The sequence below is a fragment of the Haliotis asinina genome, chromosome 7, assembly GCF_037392515.1.
Source record: "Haliotis asinina isolate JCU_RB_2024 chromosome 7, JCU_Hal_asi_v2, whole genome shotgun sequence".
Taxonomy (NCBI): Eukaryota; Metazoa; Mollusca; class Gastropoda; order Lepetellida; family Haliotidae; genus Haliotis; species Haliotis asinina.
In genome coordinates, this window is record NC_090286.1 from 1,896,414 (window position 1) to 1,921,802 (window position 25,389).

Below are 25,389 nucleotides of genomic sequence, written 5' to 3' on the forward strand. Positions count from 1 at the left end.
TGATTGCCGACACCACCTCGGGTAACCTCGCTACCCATTCAGTCGATCGTTTTCCAGCGGTTGTCATTTCCCTAGCATATTGATGACCGAACAAGCGCTCAGCCAAAGTCCTATTAAATCTCTCAACTATAGCTTGGCTGCGATGGGCTCCGGCCGTGCCACGTCTGACCTTTGTATCGTGTTTGGCTAGCAGTTGTGAAACGGCACCCATGAACTCCCGTCCGGGATCAACTTGCAGCTCTGTTGGCCAAGTCAGCGGGCTGCGTTTGTATATACGTTCTAATCCTTTGGCTACTTTGGCCGAATCTTTCGTGGTCAAGGGTTCGGCTTCCTTGTAACGACTGGCTACGTCCACTACGGTTAAGGCATACTTGTACCTCTTATCATGAGGTAGGAACAGTAGGTCTGCCTGGTGAATGCTATTAGGTATGTTAATTCCGAAACTCCTTCTAGGTACGTAGCGTGGTGCAGGCAAATAGATCTGCCACAGGGCTTGTTTTTCAAGCCACGCTTTGGCTTTCTCTGGTGATACTCGCGCCATTTTAGCTAGCTTATCTACTGCGCTAGCTCCTTTCCAATATCCACGCGGGCTGTAATAAATAGCCTCAAATTTTTTCATGTCCATACGCGTATGTGTTTATACCATCAATAGCTATCCAACGTTTCGTGTCCATAGGCGATAGGGATGTCTTGTTTATAGTCAGTCCGTATATCTTATGTCCATCACTTCTAAGCGTGTTCATCTTATGCCTAAAGGTACGGGTTTTGAACAGGGCCTCCTTGAATCTGGCGTGTTTGATGTGTTGTTTCACCACATACTTCTTAACCCCTTTAGCTTTTCGGATCTCACTATTGTCGGCTTTCAATATGGAATACATCTTAGGTCTCAAACCTATGTACTCAGCTATTGGCGTGCCAGCACACTCGTCCTTCATCTTACCTAGGACCTTTTTATTTACCGTGCTGTGTATAGTATGGGTCTTAGGATAGTCGCTGGTGTCGTATAAATCGATGTGTTTTTTCATGTCCTCGTACACGTCCTCGGTTCGAATCTCCATCAGCAGGGAATCCGTGTCAGTGTACAGCACTTCGCACCTGTCGCCGTACTGTTTTTTGAGCTCGTTGTAGTAAAAGTCGTACATCAGGTGTTTGGATAAATCGAGGATACTCATCCCAACGTAAACAGGTCGGTTGAATTTTATATGGCTTTTCTTCATGTGTATGGCAACTAGGTCGTCTGTGAATATTTTATTACGGTTGAATGCCGGACTGGCTATCAATTTCCTGAGCTTGTCTTCCTCACTAGATCTAACCAGTTTCACGGTTACGCGTTTCCTCAGGTTTTCCATAGTCTTACCAAACACCGAGTTGTTCATGAGCTTGTAGAGATTTTTCTCAAAATCACTGGTGGCTTTTTTTCGTAGGTCTGTGTTCATTCTGATGTAGGGCTCCATCCATGGGCTCTGGTCGAACATGAGCACCCTGTGTATTTTGGTCAGCCTCATACCCAATGACAGGTACAGCTGTAGGTTGCGATAGTGAACTATGTACTTGGTCTTATTCATTAAGTTAGGCACGAGTTTCTCAACGTCCGCCACACGACCACCTGACAAGTTATGTTGGTACTCAGACATCCAGTCTGTGTTAACTTTCATACGTTCGGGGGCAAGGGGATAGCTGTTGTGCGATGTGTGTAATTCCTTGGGATACTCTAAGTCAACTTCGAGGATATACCCTTTGTTCGAATCTGATGCAATGCTCATAACATCAACGTTTGGTACCCATTCGAATCCTCCTGTAGGTAGATACTGGCTCATGGCCCAGCCGTACAGGTTATTTGCGTCGAGGTAGAGAATGTGATTGGTTGGTTTGTTAGGATCGTAACCTTTCACGTATTGATTATTTGCTTTCGCGTATCGTTTGGATGCCATGGAAATCCCACCTCGCAAGCCTTTCTCAATGAATAGGTGCATGTCGTAATCTGTGAGCAATTCTAAATTAACTCCTGTCTTTTTAAGCAAGGCGTCCCACGACAGACCTGGGCTGGTGTAATACCATGCGGGGTCGAGTTTATACTGCTTGAAACATGTTTGCCGAAACGTCTCGAACACGTCGGCTAACAGCAGTACATCTGTCCTCAAGTACAGGTCATGATAATCACCAAGGTTCTTACAACCCAGTTTATTCCATACGTTAATCGCGTGTGAGTAATCGTCTCGTGAGACGGACGCTTCATTCAGCTTGCTATAAAAGCAGTCGATAGGAGGTAGTCTGGTCTCTGTGAACTTAGCCCAGCTATCCATGTACTCATATGGGTATACGCCCTTCCTCATGAGCAGGTGTCTAGTCTCGGCGTCTGTGTATCGATCTGTGATAGGGAAGGTATTGTTGGCCTTGACCAGACTGTCGAGTGACGACAGGAGGAACTGAAACGAGTCAATGAACCTAAGTCCGTTTAAGCTGAAGGAGATGTATCTCTCCATGTTGTTGGGGATGCACGTTATATTACCATCGATTTTCGCGATGGCCTGCATGATCAAGTGAGAGTCGTACCCTCTCAAGTTGTGAAAGACAACGGGGATGTTTATTGTCTTAGGGTTGATTTTAAGCTTGAGGTTGCACGCGTTATGAGCGGCGCCTCTATACTTACCAGTTATGTGACAGTGATCTCTCACCGAATCACCGTTAAGTGGCGAGTCGCACACGTGACAGTTAGTGCTACTGGCGTGAGCTAGCATGTCGGCTCTGGTCATACGCATTGGAGCGATTTTATACAATGTATTCCTAATAATTTTTTCTTCCTCCTGCAAGCACTTTAGAAACCTTTCAGCCGCGTCAGGACCCCTATACACTACCGGAGCTTTCGTTTCCCCGTCACAACGGACAACAATGTATCCAAACGAACAGGCTTTATGCTCTTGTGTTTTGTGGGTGAAACTCCCACTGGGGGATGATTCCCCTACCACCAAGGCTTCGAAGTCGGCGTATATGATATAAGGCACAGACATTTGATTCTTGTGATTGTCGAATTTTAGGATATTTTCACCTTCCTTAGGCATGTCGACTCGTATGGCCGTCTGCCCAACACCTTGGCAATCCTCCAGGTGGGATTCTAATAAATCGGCCCGACTGAAACAGTGTAGGCATCGTACACAAAAGTGTTTTTCCCCAACGTGTTTCGACTGGTCGTGCAACAACCGGCTGAGATGTTTTATCCACGTGTAGTGATACTTTTCACCTTTTTGAATCATGAATAAATTAATAACTTGACAATCCTTCACCGGGCTGACCCTGTGTATTATTGTTGTGTTACCTTCGTGTCCAAAGACATTTATAGCCAGATTATTCTGTTTTTCTACTTTAGTGATCTGGGATATTGGGGTGGGTTCATCTATACCATCCCAGTTGAGCCCATCGTCCTGTGGATAATTAGAAGGTCTGTTCGGATTAGTGGCAGCTGGAAATAAGGCTGACCTGATAGATAACCTCAGGCAATCGTTTCCTCTATTCTTAACGTTTACTATGGCTTGTTTGTTCTTATAGTAGGGAGGCAAGGCTAGGTATGACCCACCTCTGAACGGCACGTAGTTAGCTATATCTAGATAGACGTTATCGATTTTATCTACAGCCCACCCGGACCCCATGTGCGTGTAGCGTTCTAGGTATTCTCGTATCTGCTGAAAACTATTATTGTCGTAACTGGAATTTGGGTGTTAGTAAACCCTCTTACCAGTTACCCGTTACGACGACCGTTCTGCCTTATTGGGGGTGCTGCCAGCTCTGGTGGCATACTCGCTTGGTCTGTCCGGGGCTACATCTAGGAATAACTGGTCTGACGACCGGGATTCCTAACTAGCGCATATCATTCGTGTACTGGCACTGAGGCATACAATGAATAACTCAACACAAGTTTCTATACTCACATCGGTTTACTCGATCCCTCTCTTCATAACCATTGATCTTGGCCTGGACAGGGTAGGGCAAGCTCTCGGGATGTGAACGTTCTGCTGTCTCTTCAACCCGCACCGCACCTCGCACCTTTTTAGTGCTGCGGTATCTTTTTAAGGTGTTCGAGCCTGCTCCACCCTTGTCACATGACCATCTACCATCTCTCTGATTCGTTAGAAGTTACATCATTCCCTGGTCTCATGTCGTACCTCGTGATTGGAAATCTCCCTTAATTCTAATCAGTGACTCAGATTTAATTGCTACTTGACGAATCTGTTCTGTTCAGTTGTTCGACATTTATTTCCCTTTTCCATCCCTTAATATATTACCCAATAGTAATAGCATTGGTGTTATGCCGAACTAACCGCAAATCTCAGTGATAGATGTATAAATCGTTTCTTGTATACGATTGCAATTTTCACCTTATAACATCCTCCGCCTGTGGACAAGAGCTGCCCACAGCTCGGAATAAGTGAACATGAGAACATGGAAGGGATGTAAAAAAAAAACATAACATAACATAGAGACGAAGCAATACAGGAGCACGTAAATCGAAGAGTAAATGTGGAATCTTTCTGACGAAATTTAATATGAAACGCAAAAGCGACCAGTATGCCAAAGGTACCTAACTGACGAGCGAAAGAGAATGGCTCCTGTGTTACTTCGAACGAGCACCAAAAGCATGTACACAACAGCACAAGTCCTATTCCGTTAAAGTTAAAAAAATAATAACGACGATTAAATGTCACTGTGTATGAGCAGACATGTTCTGATCAAGCTCAAATGTCACAAAGTTCACTGGTCATCGGTCCCCAAACGAATTTACTGTCACTAGTTTGGGCAGGAAGAGTTCAGCATAAACTGCCCGGTACTGTTACCGAACTCCACAACGAATGTCAGATTGAACACACAGCGAAGAGTTAGTTATGAAACACACAGCGTGGTAAGATCCAACAGGATGATCTTGCTAGACAACCTCGTGAGAAGTTGAAAAATGTCCGCACATCAGTAGATTGGCCTGGACAAACATGTTGTTTACCCGACGAGCAGCAGATCAAGTTGAACGATCGTGCCATGGATGGGTGGCAGAACAATGTCATCTGCGATGCTAGGCGATGATGGACAACGTAGTGTGTTAAGTCGTCTGGCGTGTGCATTGGCTGTGACGTGAGCGCACTGAAGTGTGGAGTCAGATGATCGATGTTGGCGGGGGTCCGATGACAGTGGGGGACGTGTGTAACTTCTGTCCCAACTGAACGTTGATCGGTTATGGAGCTGCAACACTTGAGAAAAAGTGTTAAACCACAACCAACCTCTGTGACATAATGTAAACAGTAGTGAAGTTCTAGAGACATGGTAATATGGATGACAACGACCTGAATTGGATATTATGCTCCATGGAGGTATGTAGCCAAGTAAGGAACTTGTGAAGACAAAGTACGATACAAGGTACAAACGACGCATTAACCCGTGTGTACTGGGCTTAAGCTTACGAGCGACCCACACCAGAATACGTTGATGTGGTTGTAATCATCGACAAGATATTATTATAAAGACTTAAGACACATACTTTGTGGTGCAACATACTTTAACAAACAACATAGAAATTCGAGCGAGGGATTATAGGAATACGTTAAAGAGAGATGCGAATCGGGTGTTATCAGTATTGACAGATAAACATTATCAACACTACATATAGACAAGTACAGGTACAGGAAAGTTAAAGAATTACCAATTCTCCAGACTGTGCGTGTAACATATTGTATGAACAATAAAATTATAGCCATCTGACAGTATACAAGGTTAATCTAAGAAAGAATATGGAGAGTATAGTAAGGAGATAATATCAATTACTTGTTACATGGTTAAATAGGTAGAATATAAATTTACAAAATATAGGACGTTATATGATCGAGTAATTGTAAATACAGACATATACTAAAGGGTAAAATGGAATACGTTTGCAATACATATATATATATATAGATAGATATAGAAATGATGTACGACATTATTTTAGGTTGCTCTGGACACGTGTGGATAGTCTTAATATGATTCTGATTCAGAGGATACTGCTGGTGAATTCGGTTGAGCAGGTGGATTTGAGCGACGGGTAGGCTCGTCTGACCCGCTCGATAACCACCCACCGTCCGAGGAATCCTCGTGGTGACGTGGGGACCGCGGTGGTTGTATGAGTGAAAGGTTGGAAGGAGAAGGGATAGTGGGCTCTGAAGGAGAAGAAATTACAGGCGGTGCACTGGCTGGGCGGGGAGCCACCTGATGTTGTGTTAAACAACGAAGACGCAAAGGTGGCATTGACCTGACAATGTGGGTGAGGACCACACGCCCATTAAGGTACGGAGTACCACAGTCAAGACAATATATGTATGGGATATCTCCCGGCACCGACGAAAAGGCCCGAAAATGGTCAGCGCAACCCCTATGAATGGTTGCATAGCAACAGGGGAGCGGTAAAATGTTAAAAGTTGGGCCTGCTACGAAAGGAATAGACTTTCTGCAGAAAACGCAAGAGGATTGAGGCGACCATCTTTGGTACCAACGGCGAGTGTTGTCAACCAGATGGCCGATAAAAGTGTGGTTTAGCGGGAAGGTGGTATCGATATGACGGATGAAATGGCAGGTAGGGAATATCGATTTCCCGTTCTAGAAAATCCAAAAGAACCAGTAATGAATATTCACCACATAGATTTTGGTAGTTGGGTCTATTGCCCATACCCACTAAATCTGGTATTTGGTATTTACATACATGAACCCATTTATTTTGGGCAATGTCAATACGCGACGTATGATCGAATACGACTCCCCATGGCAGTCGAAGTTCTGTATGAACAGAAGCAACTTGGTGTTGGATGCTGACAAGCGCCAGAAAGAAAGTCAACCATGAATCATAAACAGAAATGTAAAAGAAAATGATATATGTTATTAATAGTATTATTAGGAAATTCCATGGATTGGAAAAATAGTCACAGTGAAAGTACAGGAATAGTAAATCTAATGTTACAGTATTTAAAATGTTAATAATCGTCACACAGAAGTAACAGTAGTGTCCCACCAAGATGCATGCGAACAAACAACATTCAACAACATTTTGTTTCATGCAAATATTTCTTCATCACAGAATATATGTATGTAAGCATAATAGAATCATTGAACACAGATTTTTCTTGACTTCTCTCGAGTCGTGTAACTGTAACTCTGTGTTCATCACCGTCTTTCATTGAGCGACAGAGTATTTCATCGTATTTCATTGAATATCAACGCGTTTCTCGTAATTTCAGTGCATATCAACGTACTGCACCGTTTTTCATTGAAAACATCGATTTCACCGTAGTTCGCACGGAATATCATCGGATTTGTCAGTATACTGAATCGTCGCGCAACGCACTATCGTCAGAGCTCTGTATAGCGTAGTTCATTGCTTTTTGCACCTGTATACGCACATAGCGAATTGCTTTGTAATAGTCCGCGAATATGTACAACGTCTCTTCTGGACAACGCGATTTATAATCGTTCACGGACAAATAGTAGGAATATATGTAACTTGACCTACACGTTTGTGGTCAGTAACTCGGGAATGTATTCATCAAGTAGTAGTATGCGACGTGACCCAAACCTTAACAACGTTTGGTCATTAATCATAATCCGTGTACAGGAATATATTTTTCATCATCAACCAACATGTGACTGTATGTAGTCCAAGTACTCTGAATGTGCACAACAAGACATTTGACAAGACAATACATACATCAATATATGGAAACATTTCTGTTGTCTTGTTACCTTGGGACAATGACATATGTAACATTATAATGAATGAATGATCTATAGCATGTATCGATATGAGCTGTGCTCCATGTATATAGCATCAACTAGGTATTTTCCTGCAATAAAACACATGCAAAAATCAATATTAGAGGGGCCCTCTCCAACTTGATATTGCTGTGGCAAACTGAAAAAGGAACAAAATATATTAATAAATCAAACAAACTGTAGGCGCTGCGAAACTGTATTGCACACGCTAATGCTTGCGCTTCTTCTTTTTCCGCAATGATTTATGAATCATGTAGTCGCGAATTAAGCTTTGTGGGATATTGGATTCAGGTTCCCATGTTGCTTCTTGCACCGAGAAATTTTCCCAGTGGATTTTGTAGTATTTCTCACCATTAACCAGTTTGTGAGCCAAGATTCGTTTAACAATGAAGACATCATCATCGTGTAAATCAAAAGTAGAATCTTGTGTCTGTTTTGCTGACTGTTGCTGTGACGCGGTGTTCGTCACGTCTGTGTCCGACTCAGACGCATCAAGCTGAGACTGATTAAGGGGCATGTCAGTTTGCGTACGAGGAATGACGTTAGTTAATCTCTCCTTAGGATTGACAAATTTTCTCAAGCGGTTCGCGTGGACAGGCACTTTAAGTAATCTATGGTCATCACAACGACGCAGTTTGTACGTAAAGTGGGGCAATTCATCAGCAATGTAAAAAGGTCCATGAAAAATCTGTCCTAACTTTCGACATTTACCCACAACACGCGCGGTTGCGTGGAGCCACACTTTGTCTCCCAGCTGAAAAATAGGGTTTGAAGTATTCCTGTCATAATAACACTTAGCTTTCTCATGTGCTTGTTGTAAATTGGTGCGTGCCAATTGTCTAGTAACCTCCACATGATGTAAAATAGCATCAAGTCTTTGTTTAATTGTTTGTGGAAGAGGTTCACTTGCCTGTAATTCAACATCAATGGGCACTGAACATTCTTGACCAAACAGGAGGAAATATGGGGAAAATCCAGTACTCTGTGTTGCTGGGCTAGTGTTATACGCAAACATAACACTAGGGAGGAGATCATCCCAATTGTCTTGATTATCATTGATAAACATACGGAGCGTTTGCATAATGAATGAGTTCAGTCTCTCACAAGCTCCATTAGTCTGCTGATGGTAACTACTGGTTTTCAAAGCTTCGATCCCTAATATTGAACACACTGCAGTAAACAGCTTACTGGTGAATGAAGTACCATTATCAGTTAATAGCACTCTTGGGATTCCATAAACACAAATATACTTGGAGTAGAATGTCTGAGCCACCTCTGCCGCTTCCAGTGTTGAAAGAGGGATGGCTACACTCCATCGCGAAAATGCACAAGTCAATAAAAAGATGTACCGGTGTCCTGCTTTCGTAGTCGATAATGGTCCCAAGAAATCAGCTTGTACCCGATCAAATAATTTACCTGGGACAGGTAGGGGTTGTAATGGAGCAGGTTTCTTGTGAAAATCACGTTTATTGACTTGACAGGCCGTACATGACATAATGTATTGCTTTATGTCATCCAACATGTGGGACCAGTAGTATTTCTGTCTAATAGCATTGAATGTCCTATCAATACCAACATGTCCTGCTAACAAACTATCATGATATGATTGGAGAACACTGTTTATCAAAGATTTAGGAATCACTAACTGACGAATAATTCTGTCTTTTCTATGGCCGGGTCCAGGCGGCGCATACAAATGATATAGTATATTATCATCAATGACATAATCCTGACTTTGTAACAACAGTGCACGAGTAGTCTTGTCATCCTTGGTAAATGCATGAGACCTAATGCAGTCAATCAATGGTTTGAGCTCAGGGTCATCATATTGTCTTTGTGCTATTGAATAATCTCCCTGAAACTCTGGAATTACACTAAGAGGATTATTGCTAATGTCTTTGTCATACAAGTCTGATGAATCCTCATGTGTAGTGATAACTGAATGATCGCTATCGCTGTCCGGCGAGGGAGAGGCAGCGTTGCCTACACGATTCACGTCGGTGGCAAATAGATAGGGAATATCAGAAAGTGGGTCATCTGAGTCAGGTGGGCATTCTGGATGCGGCAAACGGGATAAAAAATCCGCATTACCTAACTTCTTGCCTGGTCGATACTGAACGGTGAAAGTGAAATCACTCAACAAAAGTGACCAACGGCTCAACCTAGCTGAGCGGTCCTTATTGTCGTTCAAATATTGTAAAGCCCTGTGATCTGTCACAACCGTAAATGGAGCGTGTGTCAGATATACCTGGAAATGTTTAATTCCCGACACGACTGCCAAACATTCTTTTTCTGTTATTCCATAGTTTTTCTCCGCTTTAGATAAAGCACGACCACTGTAAGCAATGACTACATCCTTGCCATTTCCCTCTTTCTGACCTAATAAATAGCCTAAAGCCTCATCACTAGCATCAGTATACAGAATGAATGATTTGTCAAAATCCGGAAACGCTAGGATTGGTGGTTTGAGTAAAGCCGACTTAAGGGTTTGAAAGGCGTTTTCCTGGGCGTCGGTCCATACAAATGGTTTGTCCTTTTGTAACAGGGTGTGCAGAGGAGCAGCTATTTTTGAAAAGCCCTGAATAAAACGGCGATAAAATCCTACTATACCGAGGAAACTTTTGACTTCCTTGGGTGTTTTGGGGGTCTTGAAATTTGCTATCACGCTAGTTTTCTCTGGGTCAACTTGTACGCCATTTTGTGAAAAAATATGGCCTAAATATGCAACAGATGATTTCGCAAACTGGCACTTGGATGGCTTCGCTTTTAAATTTGCTTTGCGCAAGCACAAGAAAACCTCCTCTAGATCTTTCAAATGGGTGTCAAAATCTCGGGAAAAGCACAATACATCATCCAAATAACACATTGTTTTACGCCAATTGAGATTGCGGAAAACGTCATTGATCAATCTTTGAAAAGTGGCTGGTGCAGAGGCCAGGCCAAAGGCCATACGATTGAAATGGTAGGTGCCACTAGCTGTAACAAAGGCACTTTTAGGCTTACTGTCCTCATTTAAAGCTATCTGCCAATACCCTGATGCCAAATCAATAGTTGTGTAAAACTGGGCATGGGATGTACCTAGGACATCAAGAACATCTTCTAGTCTGGGCATTGGAAACACTACTGGCCGACAGAGTGAATTTACAACTCTGTAGTCTACCGCTAGTCGCCAAGATGGAGGGGAACCTTTGGGCTGTTTTTTAGGTACCATAACAACAGGAGAGGCCCAGGGGCTAGTATGGTCTGGTTCACAAATGCCTAAGTCTACTAATTCCTTAACCTGACGATCTATCTCTGCACGCATTGCAGGATTAGTACGGTAAAACCGTTGTCTCACCGGTGGGGCATCTGCTGTATCAATGTTATGTTGTACAGAATCATTCAAACCTATCTCCGAGAGATTAATAGCAAAGCAATCCCGATACTTGGCTAACAGTTGACCAAGCCTAACCTGTTGTTCCTGGGACAGAGGGGATGCCGAAAAATCAATATTCAAATCACGTAACCTTGCATCAATTTCAGATTGCGAAAGGGGCGGTTCCTCCTTGTGTGAGGCAGATGACTGCATAGGCGCAATTTCCTCTGACGGGACAATGGTAAAATGAGCTACTTCATGACCTTTGGGGATCTCTATAGCATAAGCATTAGTATTGATTATTTGGTACACAGATTTTCCAGGAGTTGCGGAAACAACGCAACGAGCTCCTAAGACCTGATGTGTTTCTGCTAAGAGAGGGTTAGGTTCACATATGCCTACATGATCAGACGGGAATCCACTCACATAAACTGGAAAAATAATTTCAGATTGAGGGGGAATGGTGACAGCCGTCAATGAACGAACCGGTATCTGTTCAGATTCTTTGGGATGGTCCAGAATAGGAAGGGGCTCACTATTATGTGACCAAACCGGAACTACTGTTAACCCATTTTGAAGGGTCAATGTGAAAGATTGATAATTCAGAATTGCAGCTTGTTGGGTCAAAAAGTCTAAACCTAAGAACATAGGCGACGCTAACGTTGTAACAACCTGAAAACAGTGTTCTGTTTGAAAACTACCAATTGTGATGGGAAGTAGAACTTGTCCTATGACCGGGACTACAGTAGAACCTATTCCTTGAAGTGATATAACATCTGACTGTTGAACAGAAATTTTGTTTGTTAAACCTGACGCATTGAATGCATCTAAGGTTATGACACTAATAGCAGCACCAGAATCCACTATAGAAGAAATCAGTTGGTCTCCTAATATAACATGTATCCTATGCCTGTTATCAACCTTTGATGTTACTTGGAAAAAAGGAGATGGGCGTTCATTGAAAGATGGGGCAGAAGGATGTGGCGACTTCAATTTCGAAGTTGAGAAACTTTGCCTTTCCGAACGGGGAAACTGCCTACGTGATCGAGACTGTAATTGCTATTGACGTTGGATAGTGTTTGATCGACTCCTAGCCCTGCATACCTGATGAAAATGTCCCACTTTCTGACAAAAATGACATTTCGCATTTCGCGCCGGACACTTATCAGCATGAGAAAAAACATACTCATCTCCGCATCGATAGCATTGCTGGTTCCGGGCCATGTTGCGTCCCTGTCTGAAGTTGTTTCTTTGGGGAAGGGGCTGTTGTCTCCGTTGATAGTATGGCTCTGGAGATGACTGTTGCCAAAACTGAGGGTGTGGTGGCTGGGGCGGTCCTAATGGATACCTGTTGGGTGGGCTGGCAGATTTGGAGCGCCTGTCCTGTTGGTACTGAAAAGTATTGACCCGTGGCGACGGGGTCAATTTCGCCGATAGAGCAGCAATCTGTTCTCTCAGAGTATCGATTGCCGTGCTCACTCCCTGGTCCTGTTTTACCTGAGGTAATATCGATCGAGCAAGCCGCGCAAATGAAACAGCGTCATTGAGAGTTTTAGGCTGTTTCATTAGCACGTGTTGCCGTGTACTATCATCCAGTCCCCTAACAAATGCGTCCAGTATGTCCGTTTCTGTCTTACCTAACAGACTAGCTGTCTCTGTTAATTCTGCCAAATACACATCTATGGTTTCAGTTGGTAATAATTTACGTGATCCAAACTTTTCGAGCAGAGACCATCGATCGGTTGGGTGGACATATTTGTCCTTAAACAACTTTTGGACGTCGTCAAACAGAATGAATTCATTGTCTGATGTCTGCAGCACGTCTTTATACCACAAGTATGCCGAATCCTTTAAAAAGAGTGGGAAAACCTGTATTTTCTGAGCGTGATTCCATTGTTTGAAATTAGCAAAATGGAGAAAACGATCAAGCCATTCCTCAGCATGAGAACTATCTTTACCTGTAAAATGTTCTGGCATTAAAGTGGAATCGCCCATCGTGAATTCAGAATTGGAACTTACAAGTATATCTACATCTGCCAAATGTGTAGAGGAACTTGAAGATTCTAAATCCTCCTGAGAAAGGGATGAGAGGGAGTCCTGAGAAAGAGAATGAGGAAAGTTTCGAAGAACAGGTGGAACTGAGCCCGAAGCGTCAGATGGAGGCAAATTCTGGGGATCCTGGGGGGTGGAAGATCGTAACGGTGGCTGTATTAAACCTAGGCGGGCCGGATTAGTAAAGATATTGGAAGTGATGGGATGAAAGATCGTACTGTCATAGGACGTTGATAAGTCAGAATCATTTGGTTGAGACATTACAAGTCAAGAGGGGTGGAAAAATACTGCAGATACCATATTCAAACGGCGAAAAAAAAAAATTTACAGCCGTCAAACGTCAGTACGAGCGAATGAAAAGGTATGAACGGTCTTGTGTAAACAAATGCAGGAGAACGTCTTAAACATTTTGTTCAAGACAAAACCCGCAATCTCCACCATGTCGTAACTGGAATTTGGGTGTTAGTAAACCCTCTTACCAGTTACCCGTTACGACGACCGTTCTGCCTTATTGGGGGTGCTGCCAGCTCTGGTGGCATACTCGCTTGGTCTGTCCGGGGCTACATCTAGGAATAACTGGTCTGACGACCGGGATTCCTAACTAGCGCATATCATTCGTGTACTGGCACTGAGGCATACAATGAATAACTCAACACAAGTTTCTATACTCACATCGGTTTACTCGATCCCTCTCTTCATAACCATTGATCTTGGCCTGGACAGGGTAGGGCAAGCTCTCGGGATGTGAACGTTCTGCTGTCTCTTCAACCCGCACCGCACCTCGCACCTTTTTAGTGCTGCGGTATCTTTTTAAGGTGTTCGAGCCTGCTCCACCCTTGTCACATGACCATCTACCATCTCTCTGATTCGTTAGAAGTTACATCATTCCCTGGTCTCATGTCGTACCTCGTGATTGGAAATCTCCCTTAATTCTAATCAGTGACTCAGATTTAATTGCTACTTGACGAATCTGTTCTGTTCAGTTGTTCGACATTTATTTCCCTTTTCCATCCCTTAATATATTACCCAATAGTAATAGCATTGGTGTTATGCCGAACTAACCGCAAATCTCAGTGATAGATGTATAAATCGTTTCTTGTATACGATTGCAATTTTCACCTTATAACATTATCGATTGATGCGTCAATGGTCTCTGCATGTGTGACGACCTCTTGTTTGCCTCGGAAGTAAGGTTGAACATACTCAGTGGTACTCCCAACCTGCTTATCGAGCGACATTTTCACTGTGATCTGAAACTTGATACTTCCTAGATTATTTAGTTCCTGGTTGACCTTATCAGCTATCAGAGGCTTAATATCTGTAATGTCTATGTTTCTATCAATGTGCATGCGCCAACCTCTCAAATAATTGCCTACGGCGTGCTCAGTGCGCACGAACTGTAGGTCAATAGCTCTATTCTGTCGTAATAATTCTAAAAGCTGTGGTTTCCTCATACGGGAATACCCGCCTAAACCCAAATCGTGTGCCTCGGCTTTCAGTTGTTTTACAGTTGGACGTGCTACTGGGGCATGTGATAACAATGCGGTTAACCCGGCTTTCCCCAGTTTTGAATAACCCGTGTATCCAAGTTGTTTCGCTTGAGCTTTTAACTGTTTTACTGTAGGAGGGATTTCTAAACCTAGTAATCTCAACAATGCTGGCTTCCGCATTCTAGAATACCCGATAACACCTCTCTGCTTTGCGGCCCGCTTGAGCTCGCGCACAGTAGCCATAGTGTTTACACCTAAGAGAATCAATGTCTAATTGGTCGACAGTAAAGGGGAGGTAACTCTTAAAAAATATTTTCTGGTGGCCGGGTACAATTCTAGACATTCTGTCAAATCGTCCCACGTACCTGGTAAAATATATAGTGTGGCTGTTTCAATCCAGTACTCGCCTTGGGTATAGTATTCCTTGTATTCACTTATACTCGAAAAACGTTCTATATGGTATTGAGACGCGATATCCCGCTCCCATTCGAAGGGGTGAGTATACTTAACACCCTCTTTAATCCATACCACGTCCACTATTATCTTAAATCTGAAGCTTCCCCATAAGGCCAGTTCATATTTGAATATGTTTTCCACAGACATAGCTATACGTAGGTGTGTATAATCTCTAATTGGAGTCTATCTTGAGTAGTCGCCTACGTTCTTTTATGTAGCCTTTTTTATTCTCGTATATGAGTTGATGTCTGACTACGTTCGCTCCGTGAGCTTTACATAAACAGTAGTGTCCTTTAACCCCGATACCACACACAGAACACGTGTAGTTAGGACTTCCCATATGGAAACAACAGAACCCCTGATTCCTGCATTTCCTACCACAGGCCTCGGTCTTCCCCATAAGTATATATTCGCATCGGTATGGAGCGGGTCTCATGTTTACTTATATAGGTATTTTAGTTTAATTGCTTAGCAACCAACGCAGTAGCTGCTATACCCAACACTATGAAGCCCAGTTCACGATTCATTTGTCCCTTGGATGGTGTGTAGTACTGAGCGAGTGTGGGTTTATTGAGCGGTTCCAATTGTTTACCAGTTAGTAGATAGTATTCTTTCATTGCTTCATCGACATCGTTGAATGTTTGAACGGCATGGTTTTCACGCGTGAGTTGTTCGTTAATAAAATCGATCCTCTGGAGGCGTTTTTTAGCGTACTCAGCCTGTGCTCTTTGTAATTTCTCAGTAGCGAGATCGTGTCGCTTCCTTTCTTCCTGTATTTCAGCCGCGTGATCATCTCGTAGTTTCGAGAAGAGGAAATTACTCCCGGAAAATGCCAGGGCATTCACTAACGCCCCACCAACCATCATAGCTATCGTGGCCATCCCTATATTTATTTCATTATATTATCAGGTATTATTCCTTGTTTTACTAGGATGTCTTTTGTGGCCATCGCCATACCAAGGTTCATTATGAGCATACCCATATCCTGCAGGTTGAAATCTAGCTTGATAGTTGGTTGTTTAAGCACCATTTTAGTCAACCGAGCGTACCCTACTGCTAGACTGGCTACCACTGTGGCGTGGTATGCGTCGTTGACGAACGTTTTCCCCTCAGACATTATGTATATGATATAAAATATTAAAATTATAACATGATATGCGGGTCAACCATGGGGGATACCCCCATACCCCCACTGTTGTGGGTTACCTCACTGTTGGGTTGTGGCTCACTGTGGGAGGTGTATAACCATGTTATAACCACGGCAGCAGTTACGCCTACAGCCAACAACAGTCGGGTTGGGTTAGTCACTTTATGTTGGTTACACCACCGTTTTTTACCGGCAGCTACTCTCTTAGGATTCTTCTGTCTGGTTACTGTGGGGGGTACCACCACTGGGGTCTCCTCCTGTGCAGCATCCATCTATACTATTATTATTATTCTTTCTCTCAAATTGACAATGTTTTGCCGTGATAATCGCCGCCGTCACTGGAGCCAACAACATACCATATTTGTGGTACAGCCCGCAGCTGATAGAGCTCACGGCGTGTTCGATAAAAGGGTCTTTATCTAGGTCCTCCCACAGGTAAAGTCGGCGCTCTGGTGGAATGGGAAGGAATTGTGATACAATACCGGTGTATATCTGGGTCATAGCCGATCCTATTGTCTTTGTCATTTCTGCTCCGAGCCGGGACTCGTATCTAGCGTACAGCTTATCGATTTCTTCGGCTGACATTTTGTTGATTTTATCTGGAGTGTAGTCTCCAAAGTAATGTTTGGCTTTGCCGCCAACAGCCAACGCCACCAGTTTCTCTCGCTTGGGGGAATCCCCAGTTGGGGAACCCTCCACAGACAATTGTTCGAGCAATTCCTCACACTCCATCTTATAATATAACAAGTAAGATTTAGTTTTAACTATATAATACCCGATGCAGACAAAACACAGAGAAATGAAAGTTAAGTTGCACACGACAAATACTTCAAATATCATAGCTTTTGCTTAGCTTTGCTTAGCTTTGCTTAGCTTTGCTTAGCTTTAGCTTAGCTTTGCTTAGCAAACTATATATGCTACTGGTTGGTCTGTCTTTAGAACGAGCTTAGCGTGTTTAGTTTCAGCGAGCTGTTTCTTCACCCGTTCCCGTTCTAATTTACTCATCACATCGTTCTCTCTCAAACACTCCTCGAACGAATCCCTGTCCTTGCAGTGAAATAAGGCCACCCATCGCGTCTGCTCCCTGAGATCTTTCAACACCGAGTTGAACTTCTGCGTTAGCACCCAGACGCTGTGATTTGCATGCCGGCCGGAGAAGGCCAGGTACGATAGCATGTCTCTCTTTTTTGTTATCTCGCGATTAGCGCTGCAGTCGTCCAGTATGAACAGCGTCGGTTCCCCTTTAAATTTCTCGTGAAGAGCTTTCAACCAGTCCTGCAGGCGTGTTCCAGGGTCGATTTTGTGTACGTCCGGGTCCGTCATCACCCAAGGTCGCGCGTACGTTTTATTCATGCTCAGAGTAGGGCACATGATAACGATGTTATCGAACACATCCTTGTAGTAACCCTCCAACATATCCAAGACGAAAACGGTCTTCCCACAGCCAGTCTGCCCGCATATGATAGCGCAGTGTGGGTCAGTGGGGAGGTGGGGCAGTTTATTGTTGGGGGGTGTGGGGGGATACCCCCCACTAGTAGATGGCTTGCACGAATCTCCCATTGTCTATATTAAGTTGCGCGTCCATAATAACGTACAGATATAATTTCAACTTACCAGCGGGTTGAGCCTTCTTAGTAATCTGGATGGTTATCCCTTCGCTGCCGTTATCTATACGGCGCCCGCTACCGTGCAGTTTATCATCATCCGTGGATCGTATGTCCAACCATAGGGCGTACTTGGTGGTCAGGTATTCACCGATCTGCACGGAGCCGAGGTCCAGGTCCTTTGTTATGTAATCCCCCACTGGTAGCTTTTTTATCTCATCCCACTGCTGGTGTGGTCTCATACCATGACTGAACAGCTGGTTGGGCACGCCCTCGATGGTCACTTCCACCTTTTCAATCTCGGGGTTGAAAAACTTCTCGCTGTCCCTCCGGAATGGATCGTAATACTCCACGGGGACGACCAGGATACCTTTCATCGATCGCGCCGGCACGTTTAGGTTGATATTCCACACAGTGTCGCTCTTATCTCGCACGACTGATCTATGCCTCAGTACGCGATCGTACAGGATAGCCATCTTCCCAGAGTACTGGCTTCGAACCTGCCTGGCCAGCTCCGGGCTAGTGACCATGTCGAACTCAAGAGAGATGTTGTCTATGGCATAACTGGCCTCATCACCGTTCGGCGTACGCACTACTTTGCTATAGTCGTTAAACGTGAGCTCGTATTCGAGCCTATCACCCAGCGCGGCCTGGTAAAACGGCGCGTGTCCCGTGAGCAACTCGAAGTCGAGCGGCACGCAGAATCGATTCCCGTATGCTAGAGCGATGGCCTTTTCACCGTCCGATAGCTTGTCTTGCTGGTCTGTCGTGAAGACGTATCCTATGCGCGCCCGGGTTGATTTGCTGATACCCTGGTACACATCATTGACTCGTTCTCTCTCGCTTTTCCAGAGATCCTTGTAGCAGTGAAACACGTCGCTGTCGTCGATGCTCAGCACCTCGTTACCGCTGATCTTGACGGTCGTTTTCTTGATGATAGCTCGACCCACGTTCCGCACTAGCTCGCGTTTGTCGTTGTCGGAGGTCAACGTGATATTGAACGCCAGTCGAACAGTGCCTGGTACAATGAGGTCATTCTCACCAAGGTTTGGAAATCTAACCAGCAGAGTTTGATTCTGGTCTATCTTGCTGGGATTGTTGGTGATGGTCACCGACTGTCGCACGGCTCTGGCACCTAATGGCTCTCTCAATTTTCTGAAAGGATCTAATTTTCTACCGTACATTGTTATATATAAATAAAATATATTTAAATACTAATGGATGAAGACATACCTATGGATGATATGCGGGGCGCTAGTGCCCAGGCATCTGATGAGCAGGAGACCTCATTTACTAGTTTGCCATTGAGCCAACAACTTTTAGAAACAACGGTAAATGATTATTACGAAAGTTTAAGAAGTGATAAAAACTACGTTGAACCAAATGGTATATATCATAAGAATTTTTTTGTTGATACAAAGGGTGTTCTACGTCTTAAGTCTGCCCCAGGGGTTGACCTCTTTAACAAGATCACTAAAAAACCACTGGCCTTGTCAACTCTAGCAAGCCGCAATGGTGGTGCTAAATTTATCATTGAACATCTAAACATGCCTGATTACGGTGGTGCAATACCTAAGACCGTTAAAGAAGATCTGCAAGCTACCAGATCCCACCTCACCACTATAGATGAAATGACGCCAGAGCGTGCTACAGAAGCCTCGGACAGCATAGAAAAACTGTTGAGCACCTACTGGGACAAACCGTTACCGGGGTTTGACTTTCCGGTAAGGGAACTGTACGGCTTAGACGAAGCCGTGAAACGCGTGCGTGGAGAACTCGTGAACAACATGGGGAAACTGAACGAAATCGACGAGCACATCGCTAGGGAAAAAACCAAACTCACCGAAACTGACGACGATGATATGAAGAATCGTATCAATGAACGACTACGCGATTTAGAAGACGAGAGACGTACACGATTGGAAGCCGCTTCCTCGAATCGTGAACATCTTCGATCCCAGATCAGTCGCATTCGGGAAACAATCGATAGAATACTGAACGAAGATACAACTTTAGCCAACAGGATTCGGATATTGTTCCGGGAGCAAGGGATCACCATCGCCAGCATTCTGACTGCATTGGGTTTCATCATATCAACCCTGGTGGTGTCACTGGTGGGGGGTGCCCCCACACCCCCAAGTGCCGGCGGTGGAACTCCAAGTGGTGGTGGGGGTGTTGAAGACTGGATTAAAAAACTCGGGGAAGGCCTAGCTAAACTGGCTGGTAAAGCCGCCGAAGCCCTTCCCGGCATCCTGGGTAGCATCGTCTCGTGGTTGTTGAGCGCTCTATCTAAAACTGCCATGTGGCTCAGTCAAAACCTGTGGGCAGCCATCGTCGCCGTGGGGGGTCTGGTGTACGTAGCGGCTAAGAAATCTTTAACCAAATAAGTCCCAAAGTTACCCCACCAACCACTAAGGCTGTTTTATTATCAATATGCTGCTGATAGGTGGTGGAAACCCCCACACCCCCCGGGGGTACCTCCACATGAACTTTAGGCTCCGGTGGTGGCGCAACTATACCCGTTTCACGTGGTTGGGTGTGTGGGATATGTGGGGTGTTAATATCGGGGTTGATACCCAACTTTTGATCCTTCGTGGCTATGACTATTTCGTTGTTATAACCCACCACTTTTTTTATTCTCAGTTGCATATCACTCGGGGCCATGTATAACCCCACGCCGAACACGTAATTGACTTTCGATCTGGCGTATTCTAACACGTTTTGGTAGCGTTCGATGGCCCTCGGGAGATCAACTGGTGAATTGATAGCATCATCAACGTTGGAAACGAATTGTGTCTGAGCGTCGTAAGCAGTTCCCTTACCGAGGATGTTAGAACGCGTCATCGACTGCGCACCCAACAGCGCCCACACGTACGTTCGAATCGAGTCGTTCAAGCGTATTGTACCAGCACGAGTGAATCCTTTCGATGTTTTTGAGATCATTTTAGTCCAGGCTGTGGCTGCATCAGGACTGGTTTGCTTTATACAGCTGACATGGATCTTTTCATTCGTTGTGGGGCCTGTAAATGTATGACGGTTTGGGTTGTATGAACCATCTTTAGAACCGGCATAATATTTTCCGGACCTGTAGAAGTACACGAGAACTATACCGAGACCATGGTTCACACCAGGAAGGCGAAAGTCTTTATTCGTTGGAATCTCAAACTCTCCACAAACACGTTCATAAGCGCGTCTATCATAGGGGTTATTCGTCATACTCCACGCTTTATCTTGGGGAAGAGGAGCACTTATTTCCTTCAATATTCGTCTCGTTTGATAATAAATATGAAACAAAACAACCGCCTTACTCAGTTCGTCTATACCATAGTCTGGTGTCACACCCGACCCTGTCGTCGCACACCACACAGCAAAGTTGAGTTGGTTCTGCCAAAACTGCATTGGGTTTTGATTCCAGTTTACCACCGCCTGCGCGTTATTAACGGACACGACATACTTTTCAAAGATATCAATAAAGGTTGTTTTAAACCCCGTACCATCTGCATTCACCACGATTTTCAAGTGTGCTAAATCCATATTATAATTTATAATTCATATATTATAATATGTACATAACACTTCCAGGAATAACTAGCGGTGAGGCCGTTCAGCTGACGCACGCGATCGATAACACGTCAGGTCAACTCGAAGTCGCACTCTGCGATATCACCTACCTCCCGCAATGGACTAATATTAATATCAGCAACAATAAGCTGTTCGTCAGTGGAACTCGCAGTCAAATAACTGACGGCTACTACAGCGTGTGCTCTCTAAACGACGAGGTCTTCAAACCCCTGGGAGCCGAACTCAAGATGAACGACTCAAACGGCACAGTGGTGTTAATCAACAACGGAAGAACCTCCTTGAGGCTCGGCCGACCATTAGCGAGGATACTCGGTATGTCTCCTGACGAGATAAAACCAACAACAACCGTCACAGGCACGAAGTTACCCGAACTAGTACCGTACCGAGAGCTATACATTCATCTCGGTCAGGTGAGCACAACGTATAACATTCAAGGAGGCCACCCTTCCACTATACTGAGAGCAGTGCCGGTGAAAACTGAGAAATTCAACGACGGTAGAACCGAGTCATTTTCACCACGGCAGTATAAGAGATTAACCCAGGGTAACATACCTGAACTGACAATATCGGTGTTAGATATAAATCATAATCCTGTAAATATAGGATACCTCAGCTTAACGCTTCACGTAACATGACCAGCGCACAAGGGCCCGGAGTGAAAAAATGCGTCAATATCGGGATCTCCGACCTCGGAGACACACGCGGTTTCGACGCTCCCGGAGTAGATGGTAAAACGTACGCCTTGCAACTGAAAAACAACATTTACAAACGCGTTGAAGTCTCCTCCGGTGGAACCCTAAGTGATATGATAGATACCACAGGGGCAACAGCCAACACTAAGTACGCCCTCGTCAACACCGGTGATGACAACTGGAGAATATACCCATCATTCGGAGGTAAACTGTTCGACTTAGACGATGTTGAGAGCACTACCGTCGTCAAAAACAAACCATATATGCTCGTCTTCACCGAAGATGACAAGTGGGTGTTGTTACCCGATAACAAATGGTTTCTCAATATTAGACTCGTCTCCCCTTACGTGTTCACGGATAACAAAGACAACCACCTAAACAAAGTCGTGAACAATGGAACCCTGCTCGTGGCTTACATCCCAACTCAGAGACGTAGTATAGTCGTCAGCCCAGTCAACACTATAGCAGCCCACATGCTATCGAGTAAACCGGCCATGCAAAACGTGAAATTGCAGTTGGTGTCTGAATTCGAAGGCGTGGTCAAGATACTAGAGAGTCTACCGGCAAACTCAACACTGTTCATCAAAGTCTACCTAGGGGAACCATCGGTGAATGATGTCGAGATCGTGAAGGGGATCAAACTCGGGTGGGTGAAACGACACCAGTATCAAGTTTGCAACGTTTACGTGCGGGTGGGTGTCGACTCCAAGACCAGTCTGCAGGGGGTCAACGTGATCGTAGAAAACAAGATATCACTAATCAATATCTTCCTGCCTGACAACATACACTTCATGGGTATTAAGTTAACCCCTGAATTATTATCAGAAAACCAGTTGGAAATTATATCATAATAGTATAATAATGACTAATCATCATCCCAACACTACACTTAACGACCTGGGAGATACAGAGGGATTCGATCAGCCTGGTGAGGAAGATGAATTCTACATCCTACACTTCAAAGACAACATGTACAGACCGGTGCCGTTACCAGATTTTAAAAAACCTAAATGGCTGATCAACTTAACACCCACCTCACCTTATATCACAATAGACGAAAATAATTGGATCACTAAGATTAGGAACAACGGTATCTGGCCCGGGGATTTCATTCCGGAGAGGGGATTAGGACCCAGACAATCTGATGGTTACGACAAAAATGGGTTATCAACTTACTTCGAAAATAAATTAACATTTAGTAATCCTGAAATAATAACCCCCCCTTTCACACTCATCATAGAAGTCTTCTTTACGGATTCATTCGATGAAGACCCCCCAATAGTACACCAAATTTTACCCGGGGTGTCAATACGCTGGGGTTACACAAGAAACCAATATTGTCGTATTGTTATACAACAGGATACCACGGGTCCTATAAACCACTTAATAAACCCCAGTGGGGTTTTTATTAGAATAGGATATTTTATTAGCCTCTCACCTATTGCCCTGACTAGTAGTCTAGAACTTATAGGCTTCAAATACATTGATAGATTTTTAACTGAACCCCAATTAAAATATCTTTCAAAATATATATTATAGGATGGGTCTGTACCCAGTCGTAGAGGAAGTAGCTAAGACGTTAGAAACCGTAGATGGGTTCCGTTTGAGGCAGTTATGTGATGTAAAACGTCAACTAGAACAAGACCGTGACACGCGGAAAGCACTATGTAAAAAATATAATAGAGCTTTCAATATCGTGGATGGGGCTGACACTACCCTTATGGCAACCAGTATGGGACTAGGGGCGGCAGGTGTTGGGTTGTTAACCACCATCGTGGCTGCACCTATAGTGCTAGGTATTGAAATAACGGCTGGGGTGACAGGGTTGGTAGGGTTGGCGCTTAAGTTAGTATCACGCAGACTTAATCGTAAGGCATTGAAACACGACGAGATCAGGGTTCTGGCCGAAGCAAAGCTGAACACAGTGAGTGAGCGAATTTCCACGGCACTCTCTGATAGTAAGATCTCAGAAGAGGAGTTTAGTTCAATCCTCTCTGAACTCAAAAAATATAACGGAATGAAACAAGATATTCGATCCAAGTCTCGTAAGTCTGCTATCAGCGAGGACGAGAAAAAAAAGTACATAGCACAGGGAATACAAAAAGCCCAGCAAGCCTTTATTATGAACACCAAAGAGATCGTAGGCGGTTCACATTAAACTGTTTCATTGATATAAATATAACATAACCGTAAGCGAGCCACCGATCCTATATGGTCAGTCAAAACTTACGACATAGATAAAGTGGATATGAAAGCCGACGAACCTAACTTGTACTACTTGAGGGGTGGGGTAGGGGATTTGTAAGAGAAGAATTATTGATCGTACCGTACGGCACAGTGTTACCGCCTGCCAAGTCACGGTAAACGTGATGGCGTGGCTTTGTAGTAGGGGCAATAATAGCAAGAGCTAATGGTCCCACCAAAGCCTCATTTAGTAAATGAGGCTTTTTAGAGGGGTTTTTGAAAAGTGTTTTCGGACTATCATTCCCTATACTACTCACTGGATTGTCTGGTCCAGACTCGATTATTTACAGACCGCCACCATATAGCTGGAATATTGCTGAGTGTGGCGTAAAACTCAACTCACTCACTCACTATATGGCAGTGGTCTATAAATAATTGAGTCTGGACCAGACAATCCGGTGATCAATAACATGAGTATCAATGTACACATATGGGACACGATGGCATGTCCCAATCAAGTCAGCGAGTCTGACCACCCGATCACGTTAGTCCGTCTTATGACAAGTCTGCTTTGCTGCAGACCAATTGTACCCCGGATCTTCACGGGTTAAATGCACAGGAAAGCTGTCGTTGAATTACATATGAGACGTACATCAAAATCTCCACAGTTCTATCTTGTAGCGGGACCGTCATAATTGTGATAGCTCTTCAAGCAGTTTAAACTTTCTGTGGTATGCCAACAGGTTTTATATGACAAAAACGTTTTGAACTGTTAACTACGTAGTTCCAGTAGGGCTCCAATTCCGCCGAAGTATATACTTGAGAAATATCGTGGGCTGGTACAGACATTCTCTTCACTGAGGATGTCCGGGATATTCATCATAATAATGGAGTTGATGAACCGTGGAATGGAAGAGGCTGAGGAAACAGTGATACAGTGTTAATTCACCTCAGTTTAAATGCTCCATCTTGTCCGTCTTGTCTTGTCCGTATTGTCTGGCCTATAACTTTGATCAAGATTTACTGTGTAAAAAACTCCCTAGCCAGT

The 25,389-nt window shown here is 44.1% G+C and overlaps 2 protein-coding genes across 4 annotated transcripts in view; one reads left to right on the forward strand and one right to left on the reverse strand.

Moving 5' to 3' along the window:
* The window catches only part of LOC137292167 (receptor-type tyrosine-protein phosphatase epsilon-like), a 53,375-nt gene that overhangs the window by 22,769 nt on the left and 5,217 nt on the right, over window positions 1–25,389 (forward strand). The gene's annotated exons all lie outside the window — the stretch shown is intronic.
* Window positions 11,298–14,300, reverse strand: LOC137291053 (uncharacterized). The gene is made up of 2 exons (XM_067822332.1): window positions 12,321–14,300; window positions 11,298–11,361 (listed from the first exon to the last, which is right to left on the reverse strand). The coding sequence occupies exons 1-2, from the start codon at window positions 13,445–13,447 to the stop codon at window positions 11,298–11,300; spliced, it is 1,191 nt and encodes a 396-aa protein (XP_067678433.1). The 5' UTR covers window positions 13,448–14,300.

Excerpts from the sequence above, each read along its gene's own strand:
- LOC137291053 (XM_067822332.1), bottom strand. The coding sequence starts at position 13,447 with ATGTCTCAACCAAATGATTCTGACTTATCAACGTCCTATGACAGTACG. Across the intron at positions 11,362-12,320 it reads TGCTATCGATGCGGAGATGA|AGGAAATTGCGCCTATGCAG; the intron begins GTATGTTTTTTC and ends TTGTCCCGTCAG.